This window comes from Furipterus horrens, unplaced genomic scaffold, assembly GCF_987537825.1.
Source record: "Furipterus horrens unplaced genomic scaffold, mFurHor1.1.pri manual_scaffold_2, whole genome shotgun sequence".
Taxonomy (NCBI): Eukaryota; Metazoa; Chordata; class Mammalia; order Chiroptera; family Furipteridae; genus Furipterus; species Furipterus horrens.
In genome coordinates, this window is record NW_028327172.1 from 9,443,786 (window position 1) to 9,466,308 (window position 22,523).

General features: G+C 41.0%; 1 protein-coding gene across 1 annotated transcript; it reads left to right on the forward strand.

The window, feature by feature from the left end:
- The first annotated feature begins 9,762 nt into the window (after positions 1-9,762).
- LOC150017754 (olfactory receptor 5B21-like) lies at positions 9,763-10,717 on the forward strand. Its single transcript, XM_090267504.1, is given in 2 exon segments — positions 9,763-10,682; positions 10,684-10,717. Coding segments are annotated over 2 exon segments (954 nt in total).
- Positions 10,718-22,523: the final 11,806 nt, after the last annotated feature.

Consider the following 22,523-nt stretch of genomic DNA (forward strand, 5'->3'; position numbering starts at 1 on the left):
ACTTAGAATCAATGCCTTTTGATTCTAAATGATAGCTATGCTGGGTAGAGCAATCTTGGCGGTCCGTCCCTGCTATATGTGACTTTGAATATTTCTTTCCAATCTCTTCTAGTCTGTAAAGATTCTTTTGAGAAATCAGCTGACAGTCCTATGGGAACTCTCCTGCAAGTAACTAACTGCTTTTCTCTTGCTGCTTTTAAGATTCTATCTTTATCTTTTACCTTTGGCATTTTAATGATGATGTGTCTTGGAGTAGGCCTCTTTGCATCTATCTTGTATGAGACTCCCTGTGTTTCCTGGACTTGCATGTCTATTTCCTTCACCAAATTAGAGAAGTTTTCTTTCACTATTTTAAAAATAGATTTCCAATTTCTTGCTCATTCTCTTCTCCTTCTGGCACCCCTATGATGCAAATGTTGGACCTCTTGAGGTTGTCCCAGGGGCTCCTTATACTATCATCAATTTTTTGGATTCTTTTTTCTTCTTGTTCTGATTGGTTGTTTTTTGTTTCCTTAGTTCCAAATCATTCATTTGATTCTTGGCTTCATCCACTCTATTATTGTTTCCCTGTGAATTGTTCTTTATTACATGTAGTGCATCCTTTGTTTCTGACTGGACCTATTTTATGCTGTTGAGATCCTCACTAAGTTTCTTGAGCATTCTTTTTTTTTTTTTTTTTTTTTTTGGTTTTTCAATTACAGTTGTCCCCTTTTCCCCCAATTTCTCTCCCCCACCCAACCCACCCCCTCTCCCACAATCATATCCCACCCTGTTGTCCATGTCCATGAGTCATTTATACGGGTTCTTTGACTAAACCCTTCCCTTACTTATCCCCCTTCTTGAGCATTCTTATAACTAGTGTTTTGAACTCTGCATCTGATAGATGGCTGATCTCCATTTCATCTAACTCTTTTTCTGGGGCTTTGATCTGTTCTTTCATTTGAGCCATGTTTCTTTGTCTTCTCGTTTTGGCAGCCTCCTTGTGTTTGTTTCTATATATTAGATAGAGCTTCTTTGACCCCATATGTTGGTAGTATGTCCTAAAGTAGGAGGTGTCCCAAAGGGTCCAGTGACACAGCCTTCCCTATCACCCAAGCTGCGCTCTTCATGTGGGCTGAGTACACCCTCCTCTTATAGCTGAGCCTTGGTTGCTGTTGGCATATCCATGGGAGGGATTTCTCCAGGCCCATCGTCTGCAAGAATTGGCTGTGACCACTGAATACCAACCTTCTTTCTCTGTGGAGGATCAGCTGTGCAGGGGCAGGGTGGTTGTATCCAACATGGTCTGTAGCTGTCCACTGGGTGTACTGGCCCTGGGGTTTCCCAGGTGGTGCAGGCCAAGGTCAGCGCCCACCTGTGTCTTCCCATGGGCACCCTGCCTGGCCTATAAAGCAATCTGAGATGGCTGCTACTTGTGCTGGGCTTGGAGATTCCCAGGCAATGTAAAGCTGTGAATCGAAGCTGGCTGCTGCTAGTGCTGGGCCTGGGGCTCACTGAGGCCAAGCTGTTGCTTGTTTGAGAGGATTTAGGAAGTTGTGAAGCCTGAGCCAAGACTAGCCACTCATACGGAAAATCAGCTTGGGTGGGCCTATAAGGTGGGTGGGTTAGATTCTCTGGGGGGTCTCAAACACAGGTCAAACAGTTTGACCAGGTTGATGGAGGCTCAGGACATGGCACCATTGCTGGCTCTGTGGGGGGAGGGCTTAGAAAAGGGAAAATAGCCTTAGCTCACCTTGACGCCAGACACTTCAGCTTCTCCCTGTATACCACTGGTGCCTTTCAAGCTGCTACCCTGGTTCCGGAGCTCAGAGGGCGTGAGTCTGGATAGGTGAGTCCATCTGTGGGTTTTTTAAGAGGAATTGCTTGGTACTCCAGAATTTTCTTCCACCGACTTAATCCCTGCTGGTTTTTGTAGCCAGAAGTTGTGGGGACTTATCTTTCTGGCACTGGAACCCTGGGCTGGAGTGCCTAGTGTGGGGCTGGGACTCCTCACTCCTGATATATCCTTCCCAAATTTTTATCCACCACACATGGGTGTGGGACCAACCCGTCCTTTGTCTTTGCCCCTCCTACCAGTCTGGATGGATATGATTTCTTTAATTCCATAGTCTTCAGACTTCCATTCAATTCAATTTCTGACAGTTCTGAGTGATGGTCTATGTTTTAGTTGTAATTTTGATGTGGTTGTGTGAAGAGGTGAGCTATGTCTGTTCAAAGGCATTTTTTTATGGGACTTGGTCATCAATCATTTTAGCCTGAAGAATGGGCTTCCCTTGAGCCTTTGAGGCTCTTCCAGGATATAATAATGTTTCATTCCCTCAGGAAAGCAATCCCTTGTTTGATTGTTTGTTTGACTGTCCCTGATTGGGTTGCCATGGGGTTGAGACTTTAGGCACCTTCCCTCCAGAGGATCCCAAATCTACATAGATGCCAGCTCTGGTGAACCCTGTCCCTCCACCCTTGCACAGAGTTTGGTACTCTCCACTCAGGCTCTGAAACCAATTGCAACAGCAGCTGAAATGTCTTTGCACTTTTATCATACAGCCTCAGGAAATCTTCGTGCTCCTTGAAATTTAAGGTCCTCAGAGACCAAACAGGTTTTCTTTTTCTTTTTTCAGACTTCAAAAAGTCCAGTAGTTGAAGGCAGCTCTAAATTGAGATCTCACAATTCCCAAGGAACCAGGTATGCTTTCCCTGACCTTTTTTAAAGCAGCATTTTTCATACTGTGGGTAGAAATAATGGGTTTGTCTAGGAGAAAAGGACTCAGAAGTAGGTATAAAAATGACTCAGTTCCATTTTCCTACTGTCCTCTGCCACATCTCATAAAAAACTGAGATAGAGTGAGCCACCCATAGGTAACTTCAGGTCACATTTTCTTAAACAGAAAGGGATATAGTCATTGATGGATAGAATGTTGCTACAAACTGGTGTTAATAAAATCCCAGAACCAAGTTCATATGATCAATCAACAGTTTAATAATAAGATAAATAAATTAGTCGGTATTGAGTACCCTCCATTGACCACACGGTGGCTTGATTTATTTTTTTCATATTTGATCTTACTAATCCTCTGTTGATGGAAAGAAACTGACTTAATTGACTTTCTTATAGTCCCACAGCTAATAAGCATTAAGACATTATTCCAATTCAACTGTTGAGCTTCGAGTCCATTCATTCATTTAACAAATATTTAAAAGTCTACTGAGTGCCTGGCTCTAGTCTAGGTCTTGAATGCTGATTCACAAACCAGTGACAGACCTTTTTACTTTCTTGATGGAATTTAGTCTTAAGTTTTCTAGTGAGAGTCTTCTTTGCAACTCCCCAAATGAGACGTGATGGCTGGGGTGGGGATAATTCTTCAAATCCCTTTAGAAACAATTTTGATAAAACTTTTATTTCCATACTATCTATCTTGTTGGCTTAGACTTCTATAATCTCTTAAGTTGTAATGTTTTCAGTTTTCAAGAGTTTCTCACTTTTTTATTAAATAAAGCAGTCTAACACGTATTATCTTTAAATATTTTTAAAATGTCTTTGCTCTTTCAAGGTTCCTTGTGATATTTATTTTCAGCCTGTGCAGCAAAGCTTAGCCTTGGCAGGCTGTGGGTGGGAGCAAATACACCAGCAGCAGAAGCAATAAGGTTTGGGCTGGGGCCTTGCAACCCTTTAAGGATGGCAACGAGCAAAAGAAGCCTTTCCTCTTTCTGAGTGATTCCAGATTTCTCTTTGCTGCTCTGGATGCAGACGCATTTATTAACAGTGACTGCAATGCATAATGGAAAGAGTTGTCCATCAGAGGACAGAGACACTGCCGTGACTATTAATTGCTGATCTATGAAGAGGGCAGTCTGGGGCAGTTCACACATAGGAAGTGTGTGGTAACTCCTAGAAATCAGACCTATGGCTTAGGTGAAAGCAGTTGGGTGGTCAGTAGTAGCCAAGAAAATTGATTGAATAAGTGTTTGAGAAGGTGTTTTGGACTAGAAATCAGAATCCACAACTTTCATCCTTGGAGTTTTCCCAGGTCATTTATTCGACCTTGTGTTGGAGACAAGGATGGTTTATGAAGTAGAGGGTGATATCTCTTTAGTTGAAGAACCACAGTACTTGGCAGCTAGTTTTCCTTTCTTGGACTCTCCTACCAATAAGCAGCAATATTTGGCTGGCACTCTAGACCTTGAACTAGCCACATTATCTCATATAGATATAAAATATATAGGTATGCTGTTAAATATATTACATAAAATATGTACCTCCTGGAATTGCTGCGATTACATGAAGAAGTAAAAAGGAGAGTTTTATATACTCTAGAACAGTGACTCTCAATCAGGGACACTGTGGCTGTTGTCCCCCATCTATGCCCTAGAGTACATTTGCTAGTGTCTGTAGACAATGTTGGTTGTCACAGCTGGGGAAGGAATATGTTACGGGTATCTAGTGGACAGAGGTCGTGGATACAGCTAAACACCCTACAATGCATAGGACGGTCTCCTCTTGCCCCCCACTGCACCTCCAACCAAAGAACTGTCTAGATGTAATGTCAGTGGAGCCAAGGTTGAGAAATTCTGCTCTGTAACATTGTGTAGATACTGCAGTTAAGTAATTGTGTGACCTTGAAGGGCACGTCATACCTCAGTTTCTTAAGAGGTAAGATCAGGAAACTGCTTGTCACAGATGATAGGATACTGTGTCTGTTGCGTTAGAGAGTAACGCACCTGCCAAAAGTCAAAAGGAAAAAAATCAAAAGGACTGGATAAATATAACAGAAAGTCCTGCTTATTGGGAAGGTTATTGATACAGTATTGGATGGAAATCTACCAATGAGAAAAAAGGCAGATAAAAAATGTACAATTCTAGGAGTTTATCTTAAGGAAAAAAAAGAGGTGTGAGAAGACATGTCCATGGGTATTCACGGGAGCATTGTTATTAAGTTGAAACACTGGGAATGAACCAGGGACTACTATCCTGGTTCCTGATCAGCAGTGGTTCACAAGCTGGCTGAGCCAGTTCTTAGGACACCAGCCAACACTTCTTGTATGTGTCATCCTGACAGGACAGGCTGGGCTGCCCCTGGTCCTTTTTTGTGGTATAAAAAAGGCTCCTTACCAATCTTATCACAGCAGTTGCTTCCAAGGTAAACTAAGGTCAAGCAGAGCTGCAGCATTTTTTTTTTCCTTCTAGTCCCTAGTTTCTCCCTTTCTTTTCTTCATGCCTTTCCCCTCTTCCCTGGTCTCAGCCTGTTTCCATCTACTCTGTGACCAGGGACGAAAGAGCCTGTAAACAAAACAGGAGAGAGACTGTGCCCTGGAATCAGGACATCACCCGTTCTCCGGGCCTGCCCATCCTCAGTCTCCCTGTACTTCTGAATGTTTTTCATACCATAAGTCTAAGCTAATATTTTGGCAGGAAACATGGATCCAGCTAGACTAGAGAACAATCAGCTGTTTGTTGTAGAGTTAGCAAGAAAAGTTGTTTAAACCCTTTGTTATCGATGTTCTATTCAATTCACCAAATATTTACGTGTACAAGAGGCCTTGGCAGGCTGGGTGGGCTGGGATGAAAACAGTCTGTCCCAAGTGGCTTAGGACCCTTTTCAAAGCTGGGTGGTTGTCCAACAAATTGTGTGATAATCAACCAAAACTCAAGTGCTTTGAGAAAGCAGAGAAGGGAGGAGTTATTTGTAACCACGATCAATAACAAAGACTCCTAATAGGAGGTGGAGATATAGCTATCTCCGTGTAAATATATAAATATAAATTTTGATTAAATTACTATTGAAAGACAAACCCACAAAAGCATTAAATGATATGTTCAGAGCTCTGGATTTAATATCGGACAGACTAAGGTTTTAATTCCACTTCCAACACTTACCAGTTATGTGACTTTGGAAATAGTTATATTATTTTATTATTATTACTATTTTGTAGTAATAGCTCCCCAGTCCCCATCTAAAAGCTACTACATTTTAGGAACAGATAGTAACCAGAAGAAGGAGACCAAATATAACATAGACTGACAGCTACAAGTAATCTAATAAAAAACCAAAATGTTCTGTTTGCATATTTTATACTCTGGGGCATTGTTTGTGAAAGTGACAAATTGGAAAGGAGAGACTGGAGTATTTTCATCTGTACAATTAGTCCTTGTGCAAAATGAGGAAAATAATAGGACAAAATCAAAGAGCTGGTGTGAGAATTAAATGAGTTAACCATAAGTAAAGCCCTTGGAGCAGTGCCTGGGATATAGTGAGCTATTATTATGATTAATACCGTATAATTATATGTGCATAGAAAAATGTTAGGAAATCTCCATAGAGACTATATTCTTGGGAGTCAAATAAAGAGACGAGAAATGAGGCATTTATACTTTTTATTTTATACTGTTCTCTTTTTTATTTTAAATATTGAATAAATAAAGTCTTAAAACTATGGTAGCAGGCACATCAGAATTTGCTTTATATGTTGTAAACAAGTAGAAAACTTCAAGCTCTGAGTGCATGAGCTTTGGATTCCAAAGACGTGAATTTTGATTCTGACCCCTACTAATTAGGTTATTTTGGTCAACATTAAGCTCCCTAAGCCTTAATTTTCTCATCCTTAAAAGTGGGCGTAGTAGAGAAGACTTCCATCCAAGATGGAGGCCTAGACTGACATGCTCCATCTCCCTCCACAACTAAGAAGGAATACAACTACCACAAAACCAGAAATAACCAGAAGTTCCAGAAAATAAATAGAAGTCCAACATATGAAGTTATAAAGAAATAGTGCTCATCTGGTCGGGTAGGAGGGGTGAAGCTGGGGCAGAGAGGTCAGGCTGTGCTGGCGGCTGCGGCAGTGGAGGCGGGACAGCGGTCGGCACAGACACCCATATTTAAGGGGAGCGCCTGGGGAGCACCCCATCTGCAGACCAGACCATCAGCTTGCGATTCCAATGTCAGGGAAGGCAGACCCCCATTGCCTCAGACTGTGAGGGCCAGAGAGGGTGGGGATGGAGGAGGAGGCTCCTGGTCTCTCAGCGGAGAGTGAATGACAGGAATCCATCTTGGATCCCCACCCCCACAGAAAGTACCACAGCGTGGTGAGAAGGGTCACCCGGTTGTGACAAGTGCACGGGGCTACACCCCCTATAGTGTAGGAGGTGTGACAGCCCCACCCAGGAAGCAAAGGTAAACATAAAATGGTCAGGATGGCACAGATCATGATAGAGATCCCGGTGACACAGTTGACCAGTCAGCAAATATCTAATCTAATGAAGCAGCAGATAGGAAGTCTTTCTGAGGCTCAGTTCAGAGCTTTGGTTATACGAATGATTACAGACCTAACAGCAGATCTTAAGGGGAAGGAATGAAGGCTAGTCCTGCTGAAATGAACAAAAACACATATGAAACTAGTGGTGAGGGAAAGAAAACCAGGGATCAAATCAACAAATTGGAACATACGGAAGGAACAAACAGTCAACCAGAGCAGAAAGAGGAAACGAGAAGTGAGGAAAATGAGGAGAGGCTCAGAAACCTCTGGGACAGCTATAAGCGGGCCAACATCTGAATCATAGAGTTGCCAGAGGATGAAGAAGAAGAACTAGAGATTGAAAAATTATGTGAAAAAATAATGAAGTAGCACTTCCCTAACTTGGGGAAGGAAATAGACTTACAGGTCCAGGAAGCACAGAGAGTTCCAAAAAAACTGGACCGAGGGAGAACCACACCAAGACACATTAGAATCAAAATGTCAAAAATTAAGGATAAAGAGAGAATCGTAGAAGCAGCAAGAGAGAAGAAGAAAATTATGTACAAAGGGGTCCCAATAAGACTATCAGCTGATTTCTTAAAAGAGACTCTGCAGGCAAGAAGGGACTGGCAAGAAATATTCAAAGTAATGAAAAGCAAAAATCTACAACTGCAATTACTCTGTCCAGTGAAGCTGTCACTTGGAATAGAAGGACAGAGAAAGTGCTTCCAGGACAAAGTAAAACTGAAGGAGTTCATCAGATCCAAACCACTGTTATATGAAATGTTAAAGAGACTTGTTTAGGAGAAAGAGGATCAAAACTATGAACATTAAAATGAAAACTGTATCACAACAACCAACAACAGAAGCTAGGGAACCAAAACACAGGCAAACTAAGTAGGCAATGAGAGTGGGAAAAGAATCATAGGTATGGGGAACATTATGGGGGGAGGTCAGCGGGGAGGGGGCAGAGGGGAGAGGACGGGAGATGATGCAGAAATTAAGAAGCATAGTAGGAGAGAGTGGAGTAGACAGGGAGATGTTAAGAAGAACTATATGCACAACCAATGGGCATGGACTAAGGTGGGGGGACAACTGGAGGGAGGGGTGTCACTGGGTGGAGGGGAACAAAGAGAAAAGGAATTGGGACAACTGTAACAGCATAATCAATAAAGCATATTTTTAAAAATGGGCATAATAGCATCTATCAAGCAGGATTAAATGCTATTATATAATGAAAGGGTCAAGTATGTGCCTTACACAAAATACATTCTCAATATATATTAGTTTCTTATTTTTATGTTGCCAGGGCCCAGGGCAGGATGTCCCAAGATGTCCCACAATGGCAGTTTGATTATTTCAAACTGAAGTGATTTGAAAAGCAGCAGAGCAGGAGGAGCTCTCTGACTCTCCTCTGTCTCTCTAAATGCGCGACAGAGGACTTCTCTGCTTCTGAGGGCTGAGAGATAACCTGATCACAATAGTTAAAAAACCCAGAGTGCAGATTAATTAATAAAGGCTCTTTGAAGTTTAGTCGAGCTTTAAACATAGGGGTTCTGGCTTCACATCTGGGACTTGTCCCATTTTATTGATATTGATTTATTTTTATTTTTTAATTTGGAAAAGGTTTATCGATTGGTGGGTTTTTCTACAAAATTTTTTTTCCTTGTTAATTGTAGAAAAAATCACCTATAATCTCACTTTTTTCCAAAAACGTTTGTACTGATTCTAAAATTAATCTTACTGCTACTAACATGAGGAGAAATTTTTGACTATGTTACTATAATTTTAAAAAGTAGAAGAAAGAACTAAATTAATGTCACTGTTGATATAGTAATGCATTTTTAAAAGAAAAACTTATTACTTATTAATCATTTATCTTTCCTAATACGTGCATTACTAACAATTCTGGTTATTTTAGGGTTCTGATTACTTGCAATCTTATTAGATTCTAGTTGAGCAATCTTCCTTCTATTTTTAAAATATGACTGGCCTTTGGAAAACAAAATAAAAGGCTTGGAGAGTCTATCTCCATAAACAAGAAAGATGATAGTTTTTATGCATAAGATTATTTATATACAAATAAATTTATAAAACATTTATTATACTAAAAAAATCTAAGGTCAAAACACAACTCGTGGCCTTTACTAATTTACTGCCTAAGCTCAAACTTTGCTTAGATTCCTTTCTAATGAGCACTAACTTTGTCCTGTCAATTTCTCACAAATTTATTGTCTCTTTGTCTAAAAATTATTAAAAAGTGCCTAGTTTGATCATTTCTTTGAGCCTCATTTTATGATCTGCGCATCATTTTGCGATTCTCCCATGCGCATGTGCTAAACTGGTTTTTCTCCTATTCACCTAGTCTTGTGCCATTGCTATCATTTTATTATTAGTCAAGCTGTAAGGACTAAAGAAGGGTAGAGGGAGAAATTCTCCCCCTTCCTGACAATAACATCCCAAAATTCCTGTTATGCATCTGAGTTTCATTGGCTTCTCTTCTTTCATCACCAGGGTAAATTCAAGCTGACCTCAATGGAGAATAGCACCGAAGCAACAGAGTTCATTCTCTTGGGATTAACAGATGACCCCGACCTTCAGGTTCCCCTCCTCCTGGTATTTTTGTTCATCTACCTCATCACTCTGATTGGGAATGTGGGGATTATGGTGATCATCCGTTCAGACTCCCACCTCCACACTCCGATGTACTTCTTCCTCAGTAACCTGTCCTTTGTGGATCTGGGGTCCTCATCAGCTGTAGCGCCTAAGATGGTGGCTGCACTGCAGTCAGGGGACAAAGTCATCTCTTACAGCGGATGTGCTGCTCAGTTATTTTTCTTTGTGGGTTTTGCCACTGCCGAGTGCTACCTCCTGGCCTCCATGGCCTATGACCGCCATGCAGCAATCTGTAGACCCCTTCATTACTCCAGCAGTATGACAACAGGTGTGTGTGTTCTCCTGACAATTGGCTCCTTGGTCTGTGGCTTCCTCAATGCTTCCATCCACACAGCGGACACTTTTAGACTCTCCTACTGTGGTTCTAATGAGATTAATCATTTTTTCTGTGATATCCCTCCACTCCTGGCTCTCTCATGTTCCAACACACGCATCAGCAAGTTGGTTGTCTTCTGTGTCGTTGGCTTCAATGTCTTTTTCACCCTCCTGGTCATCCTCATCTCTTACTTCTTCATATACATCACTATTCAAAGGATGCGTTCTGCTGAAGGACAGAAGAAAGCCTTTTCCACCTGTGCGTCCCATCTCATGGCAGTGTCCATCTTCTATGGCTCGGTCATCTTCATGTACATACAGCCTAGCTCCCCCAAGTCCATGAACACGAACACGGACAAAATAGCATCTGTGTTCTACACTGTGGTGATTCCCATGCTGAACCCCTTGATCTACAGCCTTCGGAACAAAGAGGTGAAAAACGCTCTCTGGAAAACACTCAACAAACTACCCCGAGTCTTCAGGTGTGAGAAGGAAGTAGGCGGGTAAGTGGGGCATAAAGCTCTCAGACCTAGATGACTTCATGACTTTTGAGGTTTGGAAGATTTTAGTTTTTCTTCTTCAAAAACAGTGGTTACTTCTGCTATTAGGAGACGTCATAAAAGCAGCACTTTGAAATGTCTCACTCGGGAACATAATCTTATTTTTAGTAAACAGCATGGTTGAAAGCAAAAGATGAAAACATAAACTGAATGCACTGAATTTCCCCTCCTCATTTTTAATGGGAAGAAACTTCCTCTCATTATTAAAATTTGGTGTCAGGATCACATCTTCCTCGTATAATACTTACCAACTGGAATGCACAGTGTGATGCTTTCTGTGTCTTTGGCCTATGGATTTGAAAGTAAAATTCCTAATGCTGACAAAATATTTCAACATTCTTAATAATGTCTTACAGAAGGTTGTAATTTAAAGAACAGAGCGCTGGATCAAGGGTCAGGTGACCCATTATTAAATCCTTCCAACCCCCAGCCCTGACTGGGATGGCTCCGTGGGTTGGGCATTGTCCCACAAAGCGAAAGGTCACCAGTTAGATTCCTGGTCAGGGCACATGTCTGGGTTGTGGGTTCTGTCCTCGATTGGGGCATATATGAGAGGCAACAGATCAATGTTTCTCTCTCATATCAACGTTTCTCTCCCCCTCTGTCTCCCTCCCCTCCCCTCTCCCTAAAAATAAATAAAATCTTTAAATTCTTCCAACTCCCCAACTCCCCACCTTCTGTGCCCACCCACATGCCACTCACTTATCAATTGTGCCTCATTGTATTCGACATCTCCTTCCATTGAAGTATGGGAACACATAAACATGGCCAACAGGGTGGGGATTGCCAGGGGGGGCAGGGGTGCATGTGTGGGGGAGGGGTGGGGTGAGCAACGGCAGAAAAATTGGGACAACTGTAATAGAACAACAATTTAAAATATTTTTTTATTTAAAAAAATTTAAGAAATAAGGTATTGGGACAAACTCATTAGAAAACAATAAGCTACTTCGTGACTGTAACCGTTTTAACAGATAAAATGTTTAAACTTTAACCTGAATAAACATACCTATCTTTAAAGTGCTCTTGGCCTTTTTCTAACATAATTACAAATACTTGTAGATGGTTTGGAGAAAAAAAGCATTTTTCCCCAAGGGCTATGAAAGACGATATTTGTCTTCTGAATTAGATGCTTGGATTACTCAGCACCCTTAAATTTGGTGAGTCTAGTGTGAATCCACATAATAGCTCTCTGTGCCCTCTTTGCTTCTGTTTTTTCAATAATTCAGTCACCTCTGGATCCCTGTTGCTTTTTGATGTTCTGTAATTATATGCTCCAAGAATAAAAAGGCCTGTGGAAGTTGACTTCTTAAGATAGGAATGGCACAGTGACTCACAGCACAAGTCCAACGTCAGGTCTTGTTTCAGGTGCTGGAGGGTGTGAGTGAATGCAGGTGTGTGGGAAGGGCATGGAGATTAATTTTACTTCTCACATATCAACTGCTGGCTGGTGTTTATAACTACAATTAGTCTAAGTCACCCCATATTTCACAATTGCAAGATCACACACACAAAATGAATATTTATTTTAATTGTGAAAACTAGAAATCTTGGTGGGCTAAATTAAGGAAATTAGTGGGGTTTTTGAAAAGATTTTATTTATTTTTAGAGAGAGGTGAAATGAGGGAGAAAGAGAGGGAGAGAAACATCAATGTGTGGTTGCCTCTCACGAGCCCCCAGCTGGGGACCTAGCCCACAACCCAGGCATATGCCCTGACTGGGAATCAAACTGGCAACCCTTTGGTTTGCAGACCAGTGCTCAATCCACTGAGCCACACCAGCCGGGGCAAATTTAGTTTTGAGAAGATTAAATTCCACTATGCACAGGGCAGCCTATGTCTGAGAAGTGTTGATCATGAAGTCTTGTGGAGAGAGCAGCTAGAAATTTTGGAACATGAGGCTGACCAATAGGAGAAGCTTTCTCTGGCATATGGGCACCATCTCCTGAGGTATTGGCTTCTTCTGAACCCCAGGCAGTGACCATCTAGACCTGCCTCATCAATTTTCCTGCTTTCCCCTTTAGCAATCAGGCCCATCCAGCAGCACACGTAAAAGAACAGTCGTTGAAGGCCAGGATCCACTTCACATAGGAATCCTCAGTGATTTATAGAAGTTACAAAGCTCAAGGATGCCCCAATTTGGAGAGTTGGGAAGCAGCTATCTAAGCATCGAGTGTATTTTATTTTAGGTCAATTTCTTTTCCTATTTGGTTGATATAACTGACTTTTTTCCCCTTTATTCCTGCTCCTCCTTTTCTATTTCCTTTTTCCTCTTCTTCTTCTCTTCTTCCTCTTTCTCTTTCTTTCTTCCCCAATCTCTTTCTATCTTCAGCCCAAATTAAGAACTTTCCTCACACTAAGCCATTAGGTCCCTATAAGAAATTAAAGTCTGTAGTTTGCATATTAATTGTGACATTACACAGTAAGATGTTTTCACAGGCGTATTTCTTTCTGCCTGTTTTAGTTCAGGCAGAAAAGTATGTGGATCTTCTAAGAGTTAAAGGCCTAATACCTACATATTTCTATTTTCTTTTTTTGATTTCTTATTGTATTTTTTCCATTACCATTTAGTCCCCTTACACTCCCCTTCCCCCACCACAATCACCACACTGTTGCCCATGTCTATAAATCCTTTTTCATTTTTGCTCAATCCCTCCCACATATATCTATTTTCTAATGAAGTCACCACACACTTGTGTTACAGTTGACTGCGCATGGGTGTAAAAGAGAGTACTAACTCTAGCAGCAGAGGTGGATGAAAATCCTTACTCTTCAAATCAGTTGTTTAACCTCAAAAAATCATTTAATCTCTCTGAATTCAACATGCAGGACACTATGAAGATACATGAAATAAAGTATGTGAACAAGTTTGTCATCGTGAATGCATATTTGATACAGTTGAGATTCCTAGAATAGCTCTCACTTATCTGTCCTTGTACTTATCACTTTCAGCCCCAGAGGACCCTCCCTCTCTCTACCACATCCAAGCCCAAGCCTTTATTTTCATCCATTGTTTAACTTCCTTTCCTCCAACCTCTCAGGCCTACAGCAGACGCATTTCAAGCTGACGTTACACAAGGATCCATTTACAGAAGCTACTCAAAAGGAGATGTCTTGTCGCCAGCAAGGCATCAATATACAGAATACACATTACTATGGGGAGCTTTTTCACTTTCACAAGGGAAATCTGTCAAATGGAGATGAAATGCCCTTTTGGCTATTAACAATACTCACCCTATCCCTGTACAAATGGTCTGATGAATGGAAGACACTGTGAGTAAGGCCTGTAGGTCAAGATAATTCAGTAAAAGCATAGGAAAACCTCCTTCCTGAAATGTCCAAAAATAGAATGTGAAAACTCATAAAGCAGGACGATGATTTACATCAGGATGGATAATACTATTGAAAAGGATTAGTAATTTAATTATTCTAAATAGGAGGCTCTCTTGGTGAGTTAGATGATTTGTTTAGCTTTTTGTATAGGAAAATTAAAATATTAGGAGTTCTTGACAATTGAAGCTGGCATTACAGAATCATAACTCTTTAGCCCTCAAAGAGTCTTTAAAAATAATCTAAACCAACACTCTTGTTTTACAATAGAAAACCCAATTCCCACAGTGTACTTGCCTAAACTCACAAGACAACCAAATACTTCTCGACTCTTACTCGTCTTGTAAATTCTAGATATTTCTTGATGTGTCAAAAGACATTTTTGCATTTTTACTTTCACTTGTTCACCATGAGGCATATTTTTGTGCTTTAATTTTAGAGTTGAGAAAACCAAAGCTTTAAAGAAGTTAGCTTGCTTGCCTACTGTTAACGAGAGGAGCCAAGATTTGAACATAAGTCTTGCCTTCTCTGCCTAATTCTCTGAAAATAGAAAAATAGCCTTTTATTATAGTAAATTTCAGAAGACTTATTTGATGTGTAAATCATTTATAGACACTCTTTTATGACATGTTTTTGCTGTGTGAAAAGGCACTCTGGAAAATACAAATATAAGACTATAAGATGTAATTCTTACTCTAACAAAGTAAATCTACCTGCATATATGGTGACTGATGTAATGCACTTGGAGATTAACAACTCAGTGTTCAATAACGTTGTCAGCAGGAATTTTTCCTATACCCTGTGGAATATGAATAGACCAGGGCACATTTGTTTTAGTCTTGGTAGTTGGTGTTGGCTCTTTAAATGTTGCAGCCCACAGAAAGAGGCAAGTTCCATCCAGTGTGTACTGGGCGTGAGCTACAGGAAAGGCAGGTGTGAGATCTGTGAAGGAACCAGGCCATAAACGACCTTGTTCTTGCTTCAAGAGCAGCATGCAGGCAGTACTGTGGACCAAGGCACATACAGCTAGACAGATAACAATTCAAGGCATCTGTGGTCATTGTCTAGTGAGGAAAGTAGAAACTAATAATGAGAACTCTTTGGAGATGAGAAAGAATTCTGTGGGCAGGGAAAGCTCTCTAGTGGAATTTGAGCCAGGTTTTGAAGGGATCATTTAGAAAGAGCCCAGAATTCCAAGACAGGAGACTTAGCTTCTAGTCAAAACTCTTACCACCATTTGTAAGACTGGCATTAAGTCATTTATCTTGGAACCAATTTCCTTAACATCAAAGTGGAGGTAATAGCACCAGCCACACCTTCCTCAAGGCTGTTATCAGGGTCAAATAAGGTAACTGGTAGGAAAGTATTTTAAAAACTGTTAATTCTCTTTCTAAATAGTACTATCACTGGTAATAAGCAGAACTGAATGGGGAGCTCCTGACCAATAGGGGCCCAAATAAACCCAGGTGTAGGCATGGGATGGCACATCACAGCAGTTTCTGTTGGCAGGACTTTGGAAGAAAAGTAAACCACTCAGACTAGAAGTGAGTCACCAACTCCTCAATCCATTACTTCTGTAGAGAAATGACACTTTTATAGAGAAACTTCTATAGGATCCCATAGCTCAGCTATCAGATCCAAGCCCAAGAATCTTACCTCCTATTTATAACATGGGATTTTTTAGTTGTGGGTTTTTTTTCATAAAGTAGGTGTGTTGGGGGTGGAAGGGGGGATAAAATTGTAGCATATTTAACCAGCTAAAAGTTAATGTATATACATGTGATATGCGTAATGTTTTTTAAAAACGTACTACAAATCAATGAAAAAAAGACAAAAAAAATGACTTATCTCTAATTTCAGATAATAATGAACAAAGCTGATGTGAATGACATTTTGGTCCTCTCTTGGTGCACATATGCATTCACTTCTATAGGTACATATATATATGTATTTCACAATAACAATGTTTTAAAAAGATAAATCAAATGTAGCTCCTATATTCAGAGTTTATATAAATTTCTGTTATGACTTTCTCTATAAGATGTATTTCTCAATACAAATGTTTAAGAAGATATATCCAACAGAGCTCCTATGCGTAAGAAGTTCACATTATAAGTTAGAGACAGCGCCTACATATAAATAACTTTAATTCTATATAGAAAATGATAAAAACCAACCAGAGGAACATATAAAATCCTATGATAGAATAGAGAGAGAATAGATCCCAGGATGGGGAACTGAAGAAGATAATATCTGTGCTGAACAAGAAAGATAGGTTTAGTGATGTGGGAAGGAAGCTATGCAGATGCATGCTCTGTTTGTCCGGAGTGTAATATTCATGAAAAGAAATAACGGCAAATAAGTTTCAAATGCTATAAGTTGGTGCCCAACTGGTGGAGGATATTTTCTTTCAGATTAAGATTTTCAAATTAAAACTACAAATGCAGCCTCCACCAGGAAAGTCTGGATTGCAGATGTCAGAGCTAAGGGTGAAATCCCATCTGCTGTAGGAGAACATTTGGAACAGTTCTGTTTATGTATCTATCTATGTTCAGATAAAGCATTTGTGGCTTCAGCCAGATTGTTCAGCATTTTGTATGGGAGCACATATCCCCCTAGAGAGTTGCAGACATTGGTCATTTTTTCATGTAAGCAGAATCCATTTTCCTTCTCAAAAACATTGACTTTCTTGGAGAATGATCTCATGATCTACATTAATGGGAGAAGAATTCTACATGCCTGCTATGTCTATGGAAGCCCAGGCAAGGAGAGCCTTTCCTGCCCTGCACCCTCCAGAGAGATACCTACAGAGAAATACACAGAGGAACATAGAGGGGCAGGCGTGAGTCCTCAGCTAAACCAATAACAAGTCCTCACCTCCCCGAATTTGAATCTGAAGCAAGTGAGGTAAGTACAACATGAGGACTTGGAGCTCATTTGCCCCAGGGGTGAGAGTCTGGTTGGGCCATTCTGCCGGTTTCTTTGCTGCTGACCTCTCTGCTCCCTCACCCTCCGTCACGCCCTTGGTTCTTACCCTGTGCCCAGTTTCTCTTTGATTCTGTGAACCTCTTGATATCTTTTCAATTACCTCCTGTTTTTTTTCTTTACATTAGCCTGACTTGGTCTCTGTAATAAAACATAACTGATATGTTATCTAGCACGTGAGAATTACTCCTCCAAGGACTGTATAGTGAACAAGGGACAAGTCCTATCCTCCAACAAATGGGAAAACAGAGTAGATGTGTAAAATGCTAAAACAATAGAACTAAAAAACTCTCAATAGCACAAGAGACACCTGTAAGCATTTCAACTAGCAAATTGGTAGGGATATGAATAATCAGCGTGGCCACAAAACTTATCTCACCAGCAGAAAGTGAAGTCATTACCAAGTTATTCGTTTTGCAATCATTTTTTTCTCGGTAACAGTACTGATAAAGATCTGGAATTACTGGTACCTAGATATGAGAGCGATCTGAGGGCTATTTTGTCCCACCGTTGCCTGTTACAGACAAGGAAGCTGAGGCCCCTGGGACGGGAAGTGGCTTCTGAGAGTCTCACGCTGAGGAAGTGGCCAAGCCAGATCTTGTGCCGGCCTCCACCACTGAGGACCACTGCACACTCCACAGCTGCCCTGGCTGGAGACCACAATCCATGTCTTGCTTTCTTCTCCCAGGATGTTTTTGATAGTGTCTCCCTTTGGTCTTTTTTGTTTTTGTTTTAAAATTATTTATTTATTTGTTTGTTTATTTTATTTTTTAGAGAGAGGGGAAAGGAGAAAGAGAGGGAGAGAAACATCACTGTGTGGTTGCCTCTCACTCGCGCCCCCAGCTGGGGACCTGACGTGCAACCTAGTCATGTGCCCTGACTGGGAATCGAACCAGCAACACTTGGCTCTCAGGCCGACGCTCAATCCACTGAGCCACAGCAACCAGGGTGGTCTTTTTGTTTTTTTTTAAAAGCTCATTACTTGTTCTCTCCTCAGATCATGATCATTTTATACCTGAGTGACATGTTGGCCTGGCTACAGCTGGAGAGCCAATATATTGCCTTTCAAGTTAATTACAGCGACCTCCTTTCTTTAGGTCTCTTGTTAGCTAGTCTTTACACTTCTCTTCTTTAACTCCAGGCATCTCTTATGTCAATAACAATGTCTCCCGCAGTGGACGCCGGGAGCTGCCTGGACCTCACAGGTGAACTTCCTCCAGGAATTGCCTTCAGCCGAAGGGAGCCAGTTCACCCAAAGTAACTTGCATTCAAGGCTGGTTGGTGAGGGATACAAAGGCCCCTGCCTTGTCTCCTTGAGAGAGCTCCTGAGGACCATCCTAGGCCTACAGTTCCCTTAAAACTTGGCCGAGGCCTTTGTTGTGACTGCATCACAGCTCAGCTTCTTGCTCACAAGTGCTGTTCCCACGGGCATTCCCCAGCGAGCCACCTGCACGCATATCCCAGCCTCAGAGCCCTTTCCCAGCAAATACGATCGAAGGTCTCCTCACCCACTCTCAATTCTAGATGAACCCCTGATGGCCAAATAGTATTGTTTTGCCTTCTTCAGAATTGTGGTTTGTGTTGCTAACAAATTCAGAGATGAAACCCTCAATCCCCAGACTTCTTTTCCGAAGTAAGCAGAACATAATGGCGCTGAGGTTAGTGCCCACGCCATGTGCGTTTCCCAGCGATGTAAAGAGCCTTAGAGAGGCTCTCCCCACATATTTCCTGAGAGTTTCCCCTCTGCTTGGAGCTCTGCTGTGCACTCTCGCCTTCATTGTCTCTCACAATTGCTCTGTCAACATTGAATTCATTATTTTAATTTTATATGTAATAAAACTAAGAGAGACGGGAAGTGACTTTACTAAAGGGTGGAGAGCTGTAGAAGTGCCACCATATTCTACGAAATGATAAGTGGTGAGAGGACGAGCAGTCTGTCATCTTCACCTCTGTATCCCTAGCACCTGGCTTACCTCCCGAAACATAGCAGGTGCTCAGTGATTCTCACTGAGTGTATCAATCACTGAACATTCAAGGAAAGGGAATTACAATTTTACTGAGTACCTTTGTTTTCTACATCTTAATGGACATGACTTCTTTAAAAGTCCCAACAAACCTGTGAGGGATGAATCCAAGTTCCCATTTTACAGGTGATGAAACTGAGGCTCAGCTGCACAGGCGCTCAGTGGTAGAACCAGGATTCTGATCCACTCTGTTTCCTGGCTCTGCATGCCTTCTACTGCATCTTGACCTCCCACTTCCTGTTTCTCAGGTGAGGAAACAGAGATACAAAAGCCTTAAGTAGCTCTTTCCACATCCTGTTGCTGGAGAATGGCGGCACAGAGGCCACACCCCAGGGTTTTTTATCTCCCATTTCACAACACGAGCTCACGTGCCTAGAACTCTGGCTGCCTTTCCCAAGCGTGGCCGGTGGAGTAGCATTCCCACTTAGATCAAAAAACTTCTCACCAAATATAAAACGAAAAATGTAGGTCACCGAAAAATGATGGGATGGCATTTCATAACTCAGAGCTAAAAATAGCTCTCAACTTGCTCAGCTTGTTTATAACATATTAAAAACTCATATTCAAAGTTACTCACTTCTTGGATTAATGTCAAGATTAGGGCTTTACAGGTTTCCTTCTCTCTCCAGCTCTCTCTTACCCAGCAGGGATTGGATTATGCTTGTCCGTGTTATTTTCCACATGAATTACTGAGCACTTATTTTCAAAGATGAATTTCACTACTTTATCCTTTGCTGTCCCTGCAGAATTCATTTTGGAAGGCAGGAGGCAGAAGTGGTTAAGGGCATAGGCTCTAGAGTCAGATGAGGGGTGAGGCTGTGCATTCTTCGGCAAGGCATGAAATCTTTGTCTTAGTTTCCTCATCAGTGAAATGGAGACAAAATAAAACCTATTTCCTGAGATTGTTAGGAGGATTGAACAAATTTATTCATGGCCAGTATTTAACAGTTCCCAACACACAGAGAGAGTGCGCACATTAAGATAACAAAAAACAAAGCAATAGGAGGAAAAACCGGACAACTGCAATAGAAAAACAATAAAAAATATATAAATACCTTATAAATCCATAACCATGTAAAAAAAATCAACCAAAAAGAATTGTCACAAATAGCATGACCAGTAGCCCCAGTTTGGTGGGACTTGCTGGATTTAGCACTAAAAGTCTCAAATACCAGGAAATCCCTGAGTCCTGCGCAAATGGGAATGGTTGGTTACTCTGTTTCCCATCGATGAAACAAACAGAAGGGTCTGAGTTATTCATTTATTCACGAAGTATTCACTAATCACTAATAGGTCCCAGGCATTTTGATGGTATTTGGAAGGTAAGCAGAATAAAAGCAAGTCCTCATAGAATGCTCAAGTTAAGAGAGAATTATGAAAATGGGAAAATTAAAAGTGACCCCCTGAAGGTTGGCATGAAATGTGTAACTCTGAAAAACATTGCTCCCAGGGGGATACTTGGTAGGACTTTCATGAATTACCCACTTCTGTCTAATGGGGAATTTTTTTCCCCAAACACCAGCACTGTGGGGAACTAAGAGGTTTACATAGGAAAAGGTGTTTCCTGGAGCAATTTTAGTTAAACAGCTTTCTTTACTGCAACATGTCTCAGCATCTTTAATTGGTTAATGGACATTTGACTCTAGGATGTCTTAAACATTGTTTCCAAACTTAAAAATTTTTTAATAGCACAAAATTACTTTTAGAACGTATAGAGTGATACCAGTGTCCCACCGAGCTCTGACAGAAAGAAAATCTAGGTGGTATCTGGCATTAAATGCAAAACCTTAGACTCGGGATGAAGGCACAAAATCCCACATCCTCATAAGCAGAGCAGCTGGGCTTCAGTTATAATAGCCCATGAACTTTTTCTTTTTTTTTTGATTCCTGAACTTCCTTTCAAAATGTGATGAGCACATAAGTGTACAGAGAATAAAAGACAGCAATCCAGAGGCTTGCACTTTGTAGAGCATAATGGATAGATGCTACATCTTCTTAGGAATTAAAAAAAAATTCTGTTCTCTAAGAGAATTTTGAGGCTTCATATCAGCAGGGATAAGAAAAAAGAGCTGCAACGACTGAAATAAATTCTGGCACAAGAAAGAAATACTCGACTCTAGGCCCGCACCGAGTGTGAGTGCACAAAAGCAGTACTTAGACAAAATACAATGTGAGTAATGACTTTGATAGATTGAGTACTTGCTATTATATAATTACTTAATTTAATCAGGAGGTAGTTTATCATGTAGTTTAGTCTGTGGCTTCTAACATCAGGTTTCCCAGTTTTAAATATTGTATTATCACTAACTGGTGATGTAACACTGCCCTGGGAAATGACTAAAATCTCGCTTAGTCTTAGAGTTCCCACATATAAAGTGGTAACCATAATAGTATGTTTTTAATAAGGCTTGTAGAGGTTACCTGACATAATTCTTGCAGCCTAGTGCCTTAGTTATAGTAAAGCTCAGTAAACATTAGCTATTATCGTTAATATTGATATTATTGTGAGGTGGGTATTATCATTATCTTCATTTCACAGAAGTAACTGAGACCAAGTGATCCTAGCAGATTAATCCTACCGATGATGCTATTCTCAGAGTTAATATAATCTGATGCAGCCATTCCAATTGTTTATGATACCCTTCTACACCAGGAATCTCAAACTCCGCCCTGGTCTCTCTCTTGTTCTTTCCCAAACATGTTTCTTCTGCACCGTGGTTTATATCACTACACAAGAAATGGAGTCATCATTGTTCCTTCCTCCTCTAATGCCTCATATTTGATATCTGAGAAAATACAGCCAAGTCTACTTTCGAAATATATCCAGAATTGGATAGTTTCTCATTACCTCTCTCACTACCACCCTGGGGCAAGCCTTCACCATCTCTTGCATAGATTAATGGAATTAATGCAAAGAAAAATGAAATGGATCCAATCACATGGAGGCCGTTCTTCACCTTACCTACATTTTGGACCCCTAGACAGAGCCTGTCACTATCCTCAAACAATAGCAATGTCTACATTTATTGAGTGCTTGTTAAGTACCAGGCAATATTGTTATCTTTATTTTACAGGTGGGTCTGCTGCATGGGCAACAGCAGACCCTCCATATCACCCTGCCCAGGCTCTGTAGCTTCACTGGAGAGAACACTCCAGCGTCATCGTAAGATGTCGATTCAACACGGGAGGAGACAGATACCGTGTCACTCCCGAGTCGGACTGCACAGCCATTCTCGGCGGTGCAGATAGACTCTTAAGAAGCTACACCATCGTCTCTCGAGACGGACGGCTGCCGACGATTTTACAGGTGAGGAAAATGAGGCTCGGGCATCTTAGTTATTATGCAAGACAGCTCAAGAAATAATGGATTGTCACTTGGAATAGCTGGACTGACCACTATCTAGAATATT